Raw genomic sequence first — 12593 nt, 5'->3', positions numbered from 1 at the left:
TTGCAATAAAATTGAAGTGAAAAGTACAGGGCAAGAGTGAAGATCACATCAAAAATTGAGAGACGAAGAGTCATTTGACAATCAAAAAAGGAGGTGCAACCTATGGCACCCTTTTAGTGTTGTCAGAATTTACCAAACTACTCAAGTTAAAACCAATACTGTGACATTGTGAAAGCATTTGTATTTTGTAAACTTTTTAGTTAGACTTAAAAGCAAACAAGACATGGTGCACCAAAAAATATTCATTAGCATTTCATCAGTAATTCATAATAACTGAACACTGTGACAAACAGGTTTTAAAGTAAATGCACAAATTGACAAATTAACTTCAAAAGATTGTCTCAGAAATTCACTTGTTTGATGAACAGGAGTAGCAACAAAGTTTTATTCAAGCAACTAATGAAGACGGTGAAAGGTTTCCTATGAACAGGGCTGATTATTTGATGCATGCACAGATTTGGTTGTAACTGAAATAAAACCTAAACCAAAATCAATTCCAATGCACAAGTCCATGACAAGCACTTAAACTTATTCTCAAAACAGATGGAGTGTGTGTGTGTGTAAATCAGCCATCATCACCCCTCTCCTCAAAAAATACAGCCTTTCCCTGCCTCTGTACTTGCTTAAAACCTGTTACATCTCCAACTTCTGATGAAAGGTCATCGACCTGAGACGTTAACCCTGTTCCTCTCCCTCCACAGATGCTGCCTGACCTGCTGAGCATTTCCTGTTTTTATTTCAGATTTCCAGCATCCTAGTATTTTGCTTTAGAACTTGTTTTAAAGCTGGTTTGATACTAAATTTGCAAACTTTGTCAAATCCCACGAAGCTATTTATCAAGCTACATTAGTAACTTTCAGCTATGTTGAGCAAATCTGAGAATCTCAATGGTTTAAAGAATACCGAGGACACATTAAGGCCTAGAATTTTGTTTCGGGCGGTGGCGCTAAACAGCTGCCCGTGTTACGCGGCGTTTAATATTCAGCACCACTGCAGTCAATGGAACTGAATACTGGGCGTTGCGTACAATGGCGGCCAATCCGATACTGCCCGTTTTGCACCACTGCCCGAGATGTATTTCTAGCCATAATTATGTAAGACATATAGGGCTAGAAATTCAATATCGGCAACTTTGAGGCGGTGACACCGCCGGGGCTTTACCGTTGCCGCCAGGCAATGTCTACCGCCTCAAAGTGGGATATTCAGTTGTGGAGCAAGACAAGAATGGAGCATTAATAGAAGCATTCCACACTCCTCTTCGGGCGCTAACGGAGTAATAGCGCAGGAGGCCGTCTCAATTTTTGGCGTTAAGATGCCGGCATCCTAGCGCCCAAAGATGAAAAGAAAAGTCCCGTTGAAAAATTCAACAAACCTCACCCACACTTCCCCACTACTACTGCGACAAGTAAATAAAAGTTGAAAGAGTGAAATTTCAGCACTTACCTTGCACTCCGGACGATATCGCTCCGGGATTATCGCTGGACCGACTGCTTTCCCCGGCAGGTCTCAGCGCCGGGCGCGACGGCAGGCGAAAGACCGAATTTCGCAAACGCGGTGTGCTAAGGGGGCGTTGCACACTTGGTGATGTCACCGAGTGGGCGGCGCTAGCGAGCGCAGTGCAAAGTGGCAGTGCAGCCGCTAAACCTTCACTGAAGTTCGCGGCAGGGGCAGACAGCGCAGCGGGACGCTCGGGCGGGTGGTGATAAGCAAACGAATTTCTAGCCCACAAGCCTCAGTCCTTTAAGGTGCTCCTTAAAACCTCTCTCAACTGTCCTAATATCTCATGTGGCTCGGTACCAAATGTTGTTTTATAACGCTTCCGCAAAGCGCCTTGGATGTTTTACTACGTTAAAGATGCTGCATAAATGCAAGTTGTTTACCTGTCCACTTGATGAGCAGAGAACACACACCTTTAATTCTATACTTAAAACAGAGGTCAATGGCTTCTCAATGAAAGCTCGTGTCGTAATGCAGCAAAGGATACGTGATGGCAGTGTGTGGGGCTGCAAGCTCGTCAACATGGTTTAAAACATAAATCAGTCCAAAGGTAAACACGCCGATCATGTGTGTACTAAGGGAGAGGAGGAAGAGGAAGAAGTAGCGGTAGTTTCTCCGCCCTATGCAGTTGTTCACCCATGGACAGTGATGATCAAAGTCCTGAAATCAAAACAATGAACCGAGACAAAAAAAATCGTGAAATAATATTTTTTTTTTTTACTGTGCAACATTGTCAAATTTTAATATGAAGTCTTTTCCGTTAAGAACACTACATTTTCTTAGAGGAAATAGTAGGCACAGATGGTTCCTTCATTTATCTTCTGTCCATCATCATTTTCGGTGAACTGGAAATCAATGGCGGGAACTGCAACCCAATCACTCCATGGTGCACCATTTCCTTAATACAAGTGCAGCACTATCAGCTATTGTATGTTCTTGTATCGGCTATTTAACTGATGTTGACTATGATGCATGGCTGTACTATGCTCACAAATGTGCTGTTCAACAGTCCGTTTAGTTATGACATTAAACAGTGCCACGGAGAACACCTTGGAGCGGCATGTAAGCAAATCAACGCTACCAAGATCAGCTGAGTTACCAGATACACAGTGAGCTGCTTCCCACCCCAAATGCCCTTCTGATTTCCCCGCCTTTCAACCAATTACAGGTTGAGAGGTTGGTTCACAATTTGACATACCTTTGCAAGCTTTCTTTTAACTATCCTGTTTGAGTCGCACTACACAAATAGGAAGATGTCCTTTCATACCATAAAAGCCATCAGTAGTTGAAGTTAAGAACATAAGAAATAGGAGCAGGAGTCGGCCCCACGGCCCCTCGAGCCTGCTCCGCCATTCAATAAGATCGCGGCTGATTATCGACCTCAACTCCACTTTCCCGCCCGATCTCCATATCCCTCGATTCCCCTAGACTCCAAAAATCTATCTCAGCCGTGAAAATATTCAGAGACTAAGCATCCACAGCCCTCTGGGGCAGAGAATTCCAAAGATTCACAACCCTCTGAGTGAAGAAATTCCTCTTCATCTCTGTCCTAAATGGCCGACCCCTTATCCTGAGACGATGGCCCCTAGTTCTAGACTCTCCAGCCCGGGGGAAACAACCTCCCAGCACCCTGTCAATCCCCTTCAGAATCTTCTACGTTTCAATGAGATCACCTCTCATTCTTCTAAACGCTGGAGAATATAGACCCATTCTACACAATCTCTCATCATAAGACAGCCCTCTCATCCCAGGGATCAATCTATTGAACCTCCATCAATCTATTGAACCTCCAAGGCAAGTATATCCTTCCTTAGATAAGGAGACCAAAACTATGCACAGTACTCCAAGTGTGGTCTCACCAAGGCCTTGTACAGTTGCACTAAGACTTCCTTACTCTTATACTCCAACCCCCTTGCAATAAAAGACAACATGCCATTTGTCTTCCTTATTGCTTACTGTACCTGCATGCTAGCTTTCTTTGTTTCTTGCACAAGGACACCCAAATTTCTGAACACCAACATTTCAAAGTTTCTCACCATTTAAAATATATTCTGTTTTTCTATTCTTCCTACCAAAGTTCAGCGAGTTTATGAGCTGTGCAGGCCAGGAATGCCCGAGGTTCAATCTCAGTCTGTGCTGAGTAAACTGATCCAGGCCAGAGTGGAGGTTGGGGCAGGACAATTGGCCCTCAGTGACGAGAAAGTTGTGGGGGAGGGAAACTAACCATTGTCCCAGTTTCTGATCACTATTCAAAGACCTCCACTAGAAGCGCTCAATTGCAATGGTCAAACAGCTTACTGATGCTCGCTTTCAAGATTTGCACGAGTAATGGCTATTTGGGCAAGGTGATGAAAAGTTCCTCGCATCCGTGGAGTCATACCCAAAGAGTCAATGTCTCCCAGTTGGAGGGGGAGGGTGGGGGTCGGGGGGAAATTGGTGAGGCAAAGGAAGAAAAAGAACACCAATGAACTATCATGTCAGCAACAAGTTAATAAGCAACTGTAACAACAGCATCTCTTACCTCAACACAGTTGTCACACACACTGCAATGGGAGCATCGTGGTGGCCTATAAAAATGACATGTCGCACACCATTTCATCCGTACTTGAATTCCTTTGATTTCCACATTCTTGTAGAGTGGAGCTCGAAAGTCATCATCCTTATCCTCATCCTCATTAGCTGAAAGAAATCAATTACTTTTATAAAACAGCAACCGTGTTAGAAATGGAAACAGCTTCTCTCCATTGTGCGGATTTCACACTACAGGGTTCCCTGATCTCGGATGATTACTCAACAGTGCCAAAAATATATGTAATGGCATAACTGTGGTATGGATCTTCAGTTCAATAAAAAATAAATTTATGAGTTCTTTGCATTGGTGAGACACCTTAACATGAAGAATTCACACCATTTTAGGTGAATAAAAGTGAGTGGTATTGAAAGTTTTCATTTTTAAAGTGATTGCATGAATTGTTACTTCAAAACTTCCACCATCTCAAACAATTGACTCTTATCGTTGTTACTTTGTTGTCTAATCTCTCTCTTGCCATTTCTTTCAACCAAGGATTTTCGCATTTTAGTTTTGCTCTGATCTTGGTGGATTTAAAGAGTTGTCATTTCTCTGACTGTTTTCTACCTGCCTCAAGCTCACATCAGACAGGCTGATCATATTTCTTGCTGCTGTAGCTCACAATGCACTCATATTCCCGGCGTAAGACTGATCAAAGCTCCAAACTAGTTTTAGTCTTCCACGTGATTTGGGTTCTAAATAATTCTTCAACTCTGTCTTCGTTTGACTTCCTCCCGTGTTCACTGAAACCACATGTGTGCATTAGTCAGACTGAGCAGCCGCATTGAACAGACGAAGGGAGAACCCGGTGTGCCGATTTCAAGCAGTGCCGCATTGAATAAAACCAGCAAGCTAACCTAAAGCAAAATGGACACAAGGACGACAGTCTAAACCCTCTGGATACCTACACAAATAGGATAAGAGGCAAGAATTTTTTCAAAAAAAGGCAAGTTGTTTAACTACATTAACAAAATGTGTCAGCAACCCTCTGACTCAACCACATTAACACACTTTATATGCAGAGAATTTGCATTTTCCTGTGGAATATGAATAATATACAATCATAGAATCATCATCATCATGGGCAGTCCCTCGTGTCGAGGATGACTTGCTTCCACGCCGAAAAGGGATGAGTTCACAGGTGTTTCAATTAAGGACTTAATATTCCGGATCCCGAACTACATCCTGAAGGACGGAAGATGCCAGTGGGTAGATTTTTTTTTTTTTAAAAACGTGTGGTGACTGTTGCACACCAGCCACCACACGGGTTTGATAGAGCTAGGTCCTGGTCCAGTGGCAAGGGTTAACCAAGACGACTGGAGACCAGCTCTGCTGCACATATCGCAGTGTGGACTGACCTGTGCTGCCCTTGGGCCCTCGCCTCTTCTGGGCCCCAAACTCACGCCTCTCCTAGGCCCCGGTCACATCCCTCTACAAACTCTTGCTGCTCCTTTGCCCCTCCTGCTGTGCCTGCCCACACTGCAATCAGCGACCTGGCTTCGCAGCCGTCGCCCTCCTGCAGCATCATGCGCTGCTCCCTGCAGTGGTATGCCGCTGCACGCTGCTCCCTCCAATGGCCCCGGCCTGCTGATGGTCTTGCAGGCCGGGACCGTGCCAATTTCCAGGCCGGGCCACCACACACTGCTCCCTCCAGCACAGAAGGAGGCCATTCGGCCTATTGTGTCTATGCTGGCTCTCTAATTATTTCCACTCCCCCGCATTTTCCCCACAGCCCTGCAATTTTCTCCCCTTCAAGTATCTGTCCAATTCCCTTTTGATAGTTACTGTTGAATTGGCTTCCACCACCCTTTCAAGCAGTGCATTTCAGATCATAATAACTCGGTGTGTAATTTTTTTTGCCTCATCTCATCTCTGGCTCTTTTGCCAATTACCTTCACTCTGTGTCCTCTGGTTACCGATCCTCCTGCCAGTGGAAACCGTTTCTCCTTTTTTACTCTATCAAAACCTTTCATGAAGTACACATAATTCCATTCCACCATCCACAATGAAAAATCCAACTAATAAATTGCATAAAGATTGATGTGCCCAATGATAGATGTGATAGCTGATAAAGGATCTTGCAAAGGTGCAAATTATTTGAGTAAAACAGGAATCAATCTAAATATTTTGCACAGCATGTTGAGATCACTGAAAAACTACGATGTACTGTACAGCCACATGATTCAATACTCAATAACCCAAAGTGGATTAGCAATGGTACGGTCAGCAGATTTATCTTGGAGGGCTGCCAAAATGCAATTTCCAAATGGCTCTTTCTCTAGTCATTCCCTCCCCCACATCTGCCAGGTTTGCTATTGCTGAAGTTCCAACTTCGAGAACATTCTTGCCATATATTCTATTCCACAGATTGCAAAAGAACAAGGACCAGAATGATGCTTCTCCGAATCTCTCATCAATTTGATTCAAATCACAATTTATAGGTCGACTTAAGGCATGCACAACTTGTGTCTATATTCTAAATAGGGCTTCTCATCCTGGCTGAACATTATTATCTCGATGTGATTTACTGTAAAGACTAATTTACAGACACAATTTACAATTTCAAGCATGTTTTTGTCTCCTCAATAAATAGAATCATAGAATGGTTACAGCACAGGAGACCATTTGGCCCATCGAGCTCTCTGCAAGAATACTTCAACTAGTCCCACTCCCCCGTTCTTTTCTTGTAGCTCTGCAAATGTTTGCCTTCAGGTACTTATCCAATTCCCTTTAGAAAGCCACAATTGAACCTACCTTTCAGGCAGTGAATTCTCGATCATAACCACTTGCTGCGTAAAAAATGTTGTCCTCATATCATCTTTGGTTCTTCTGCCAATCACCTTAAATCTGTGTCCTGTGGTTCTCAACCCTTCCACCAATGGGAACAGTTTCTCTCGAACTACTCTGTCCAGATCCCTCGTGATTTTGAACACCTCTATCAAATCTCCTCTCAACCTTCTCTACTCTAAGGAGAATAACCCTAGCTTTTCCAGTCTATCCCCATAATTGAAGTCCTCCATCCATGGAACCATTCTTGTAAATCTTTTCTGCACCTTCTCTAAGGCCTTCACATCCTTCCTAAAGTGGGTTGCCCAGAATTGGACACAATACTCCAGTTGAGGCCAAACTAGTGTTTATAAAGGTTCATCATAAAGTCCTTGCTTTTGTTTTCTATGCCTCTATTTATGAAGCCCAGGATCCTGTATTTTTTTTTAAAAAGGGACGTGACATATATATTTTACATAAAATTGATCAAACTTTCAGATTGTGCTGCTTATTAACATGTGACATTTGGGAACACACCAACAACATTAAATAAATATTCCACGTGGTTGGTTTACAAACTGCAGCAGCTTTTAATCAAATCTACGGGCACATTATCCAAAGCTCCTCTCTTGCATTCCTTGGCAGCTGGTTCCAAGACGGATATTTTGACTTGCTGGCATGGAGCAATGAACATGGGAGGGGAGAGGAGTGGAAAGAGACAAGCAGAAACATAAGCCTCTTCAATGCAGGACATCACGATTTGAATAAATCTGGCTACCATTCAGTAATGCCAAGTGTTTGGTCAGTCGGAGGCAGAACACAGGGAGTTCAAACTGAAGCAACAAGCAAAATCAAGTTGACAATACTAAGTTGAATTAGTTCTTCACTGTACATGTTCTAGCCTCCCATTTTAATGCGCAAGCCAAAGCTGTAGGCTAGAAAAAAGCTGAATCGAGCAAAAGGCATTTATAGTCTTGTCAATAACTAGCACCATATATAAAAGGTTAAAAAAAAGCTTAGCAGTTCAATATGCTTGCCAAATTTCAAGCTGTGCACTTTAGCACCAACTAGATCTATACACCAATTAAAAAAAATAAACGGAACAAATTATTGGGGCAGTAACGTTATCAAAGCAGATGAATCTTTATGCTGCGGCAGAGGCTGTTTTGCTTTCCATTCGACGAATAATATATTTTCAGAGAACACAGCTAATAACGTAGCTCAAGTGACTCTAGCGCACAATGAGCACTATGCTCAAAAGGAACCAGACTGTTCGCAACCTAGATGTCATAGTTGACCCTGAAATGAGCTTTCGACCACATATCCGCGGCATAACTAAACCGCCGCCTATTTCCATGTCTGAAACATCGGCCGTCTCCGTCCCTGCCTCAGCTCATCGCTGCTGAAACCCTCATCCATTCCTTTGTTACCTCTAGACTCGACTACTCCAACGCACTCCTGTCTGGCCTCCCACATTCTACCTTACGTAAAATTGAGTCATCCAAAGCTCGGCAGCCCATGTCCTAACTCGCACAAAGTCCCGCTCGCCCATCCCCCTTTGTGCTCGCTGACCTACATTGGCTCCCGGTTAAGCAACGCATCGAATTCAAAATTCTCATCCTCGTTTACAAATCCCCCTATGGTCTCGCCCCTCCCTATCTCTGTAATCTCCTTCACAACCGCCCCCCCACTCTCCAAGATATCTGCGCATCTTCAATTCTGCCCTCTTGAGCATCCCTGATAATAACTGCTCAACCATTGGTGGCCATGCCTTCAGCCGCTTGGGTCCTAAGCTCTGGAACTACCCCCCCTCCAAACCTCTCCACCTCTCTTTCCTCCTTTAAGACACTCCTTAAAACATAACTCTTTGACCGGGTCACCTGACTTAATCTGTTCTTATGTGGGTCGGTGTCAAATTTATTTGTTTTGTCTTATTACACTTCTGTGAAGCACCTTGGGACAATTTACTACTTTAAAGGCGCTATATAAATACAAGTTGTTGAATTTGTTGTTGAAGGAGCTTTCAATAACCTGATTTCAGTTACAGTGATACTGCTTCCATTTTCTAATGAACAGAGGGTTGGATATACTGAATTTCCTTCAGTAGGTTTATTACTGATTATTATAACATGAGGTAGGAACTATTCTAGAGAAGGCCCCCAATGCAGTGCCGTTAATGGTAATGTTGTGAGATTCTTCAGAAAACAGGGAAAGAGTTTAATTCAAATTCCAAGCATATAATGTGTGAAGGGTGATTTGACAGCAAGGTGGGTTTTAATGGTGTGGAAAAATGCAGCATGGTAGGGCGATTTAGGAAGGGAGAATGAGAGAGTCAGATCAGGATGGCTGAAGGCTCTGCTGCAGATGATGGAGCGAGGGACAGGAGGGGGGGGGGGAAATCTGGTCAGTCATACAGAATTCAGGAGAGCAGAACTGGAGTGTAGGGCTGGAGGCAGTCGCAGAGATAAGGCGATGAGGGAATGGAGAGATTTTTGAACAATACGGATTTTGAAATCAATGCATTGGAGGTCGCACCACCAGTGGAGGTTGGTGCGGATGGGTGAACAGGAATTAATATTGAATAGGATGCAGATGGTAGAGCTCTGGATGAAACAGGCTTGGGGAACCATCTAGAAAAGAGTTGGATAAAATTAAGTCTAGAGGTGGCAGCGACCAGAAATGAGGGTGAAATCTAGATGTGGATGAGGATGATATTTCGGAAGTGATAATAGGCGCTTTTAGTGACACATTGGAGTTCAACGATTAGCTCACTATTGAACGGTGAATGGTTATACCTGGCTAGGTTTAGCCTCACCAATACTGTTGCTGAGGAACAGCATATATGACAAATTGGAGCATGCCAAAGGTGACTATGTTGGGAGCAGTAGAAAGCCATAAGCAGCTGCGAATAGCGCAAGCTAAAATTCTCAAGTCAACTGTGCGTTTTTGTGAGAAAGAAGTTCATAACATTGCTACTAATTTATAGAGAAAATCTCAAATTATTTCATGGCCATTAAGTTTTATTATACACACACACGTTGAGTTTAGAGCAGTGGTTCATGCCACCACTGAGCTACCAGCACAATCTCTTGCCAATTAACATGACCGGCACTTCAGAAGTTCTGCAATAAGTAAGTTCTTTGCTCTTAAACGATGTTGGGAACTTGCAAACTGTAGACGTATAATCTTTGCACACCAACCTCGTGGAAATATTCCCGGGTCCATAAACGTTGCCATGCTGAAGTTTGCCAAAACAAACAGAAACATGAGGCCATTGTAGACTGGAATTGCCGGAGAGATTTCTTTTGTCAACCAAGGGCACCTGTTGGAAACAAAAGAGGATACAGGTTAGGAAAAGAATCAACCAAGGCTTTGTGTTCTTAATTTCTATCCAGTCAGTCCTGCTGGGAAGTGGGAAGAGTGACTGCACAGCCCTCCAACATTCACCGTCTTGTCTCAAGCATGTGCCAGGGTGCATGAGGGCTCCTGGCACCTGGCATCAGTCTCATCCTCTGCCACAAGCAGTAAGTGGAGGAGTTAACAAAATAAAATGTATGGATGTCCTGATGAGCAATCGGAAAAAAAACTGTTTTTCTAAATAGAAAATGCAACTTAACAGTTGAAGATCATCAAGTAGTTATGTAATTCACTGACCCTTTGGACATAGCAGTATTATTCCTATACCACTGTTTTTATATACTATATATTGCTTATATTATTTAAATATTTTGAAGAACTCAAGAATAAGCTAGGTTTAAGTTTTGTATATTTTTCCAAGTCCATCTATAAAATTTAGGTTCAAAGTATAAAATACAGTGGACATTCGAGAATGAGAATGAAACTGTAATATCCCCAATTTTCATCGATCCACTATTGGCAGCCCTGTCTTCAGCTGCCAAAGCCCTAATCTCTGGAATACGGATGCTAAATCTTTACCTCTTTCTCCTCCTTTAAGCCGCAGCTTAAAGCCTACCTCTGTGACCAATCTGTCCTGATATCTCGATGTGGCTCGGTGTCAAATTCATCTGATAATGCTCCTGTGAAGTGACTTGGGATGGTTTAGTGCATTAAAAGGCGCTATAGAAATGCAAGTTTCTGTTGTAACTTTATTGCAGGGTTCGTTTCTGAAAAGCCTTTTTAAAAGTAGATCAATTTTGTCTGGTCATAGCCGCAGACAGCAAAGGCACACTGATTTAGAATAACTCCACGGTGAAACTGGAAAAGTTTCTGGAATTTCAAAGCTCCACGATTCATCCCAGAATGGCGTCTGCCGTTCAACCACTGGGATCTTTCTCTTCACTTACAGACTGGCAGAGACAGCAATCTAACCAGTGGCTTCAGGTCAGCGAATGACGTGCAGAGAAAAAAAAAATGACGCAGACAAATTGTCAGAGGACAAGAAGCTGATTGTAAGTAACTGGAAGAGCAAAATGTGAAGCAAGATGAAAACAGAACTTTCTTTCAAATAGCACATTGTTAGTTATAATCAGCACCTATATAAAGTTAGGGAGCATGACCCGCGATGTTAATCTTCCAGTAAATGTACAATTCCATATTACTGCAGAATCACTGTGCTTCCATAGAAACCTGAATCGTAAAGAACATTACAAGATTTCACAAGTGACCTTGGGGTCATCTCCGTAGCAACATGGCCTGGACAATCTCTCACAGCTGTTACAGCATAAAATGTAAGCACAAAATTACATTTGTACCTCAACCACTGGGACCCCTGTGGAATTGGAATGCTACTGAATGTATGGACGCTTCATGTTTCAAGTTGCAATGAATGCAATCTCAGTGCAGCTGCTTGCCACCACTAGTGGGACAGCAGCAGGTGCTGACCAAGATGTGCGCATACCTCCTGGTCTGACTCAGGTAGCGGTGGGATCCCGTTCTGCTGAATTAAAGTGGAGACCTATCAGGCTGAACCCACTTCACTTCATTCCAAGATGATGTAATCCATTCAATATTACTACAGATTGAAAATTGCAATATAATTCTGTTCATTTCACATCATCATCATCATCATAGGCAGTCCCTCGGAATCGAGGAAGACTTGCTTCCACTCTAAAAGTGAGTTCTCAGGTGACTGAACAGTCCAATATGAGGACCACTGTCCCCGTCACAGGTGGGACAGATAGTGGTTGAAGGAAAGGGTGGGTGGGACTGGTTTGCCGCACGCTCTTTCCGCTGCCTGCGCTTGGTTTCTGCATGCTCTCGGCGACGAGACTCGAGGAGCTCAGCGCTCTCCCGGATGCACTTCCTCCACTTAGGGCAGTCTTTGGCCAGGGACTCCCAGGTGTCGGTGGGGATGTTGCACTTTATCAGGGAGGCTTTGAGGGTGTCCTTGTAACGTTTCCTCTACCCACCTTTGGCTCTGTCACCCTGATCATTGCTACATGCACCACTGCACATCAGGTTGTGTAGAACTTTATCATCTTCCCGAGGCGTTTGGGTGCATAGTATGAATTCTCCTGCACCATATATAAAGTTTAATGTTTCGGTTCATTTATATATATATCTAAGCTGCTGATATCATAAGAACATAATAAATAGGAGCAGGAGTAGGCCATTTAGTCCTCGAGCCTGCTCCGCCATTCAATAAGATCATCGCTGATCTGATCTTGGCCTCAACTCTACTTCCCTGCCCGCTCCCCATAACCCTTGACTTCCTTATTGTTCAAAAATCTGTCTATCTCCACCTTAAATATATTCAATGACCAGCCTCCACAGCTCTCTGGGGTAGAGAATTCCATAGATT

General features: G+C 43.4%; 1 protein-coding gene across 1 annotated transcript in view; it reads right to left on the bottom strand.

Annotated features, from left to right (window-relative positions):
• Positions 1-12593, bottom strand: part of zdhhc8b (zinc finger DHHC-type palmitoyltransferase 8b) — a 255160-nt gene that overhangs the window by 24780 nt on the left and 217787 nt on the right. The window contains exons 2-4 of the mRNA XM_070888089.1: positions 10033-10154; positions 4019-4176; positions 1985-2157 (exon numbers count right to left, since the gene is read on the bottom strand). Coding sequence (XP_070744190.1) covers positions 1985-2157; positions 4019-4176; positions 10033-10154 — 453 coding nt within the window. The remainder of the gene's footprint in view (positions 1-1984; positions 2158-4018; positions 4177-10032; positions 10155-12593) is intronic.

Source organism: Pristiophorus japonicus, chromosome 8 (genome assembly GCF_044704955.1).
Source record: "Pristiophorus japonicus isolate sPriJap1 chromosome 8, sPriJap1.hap1, whole genome shotgun sequence".
Taxonomy (NCBI): Eukaryota; Metazoa; Chordata; class Chondrichthyes; family Pristiophoridae; genus Pristiophorus; species Pristiophorus japonicus.
This window is presented reverse-complemented; position numbering and strand designations above follow the sequence as displayed.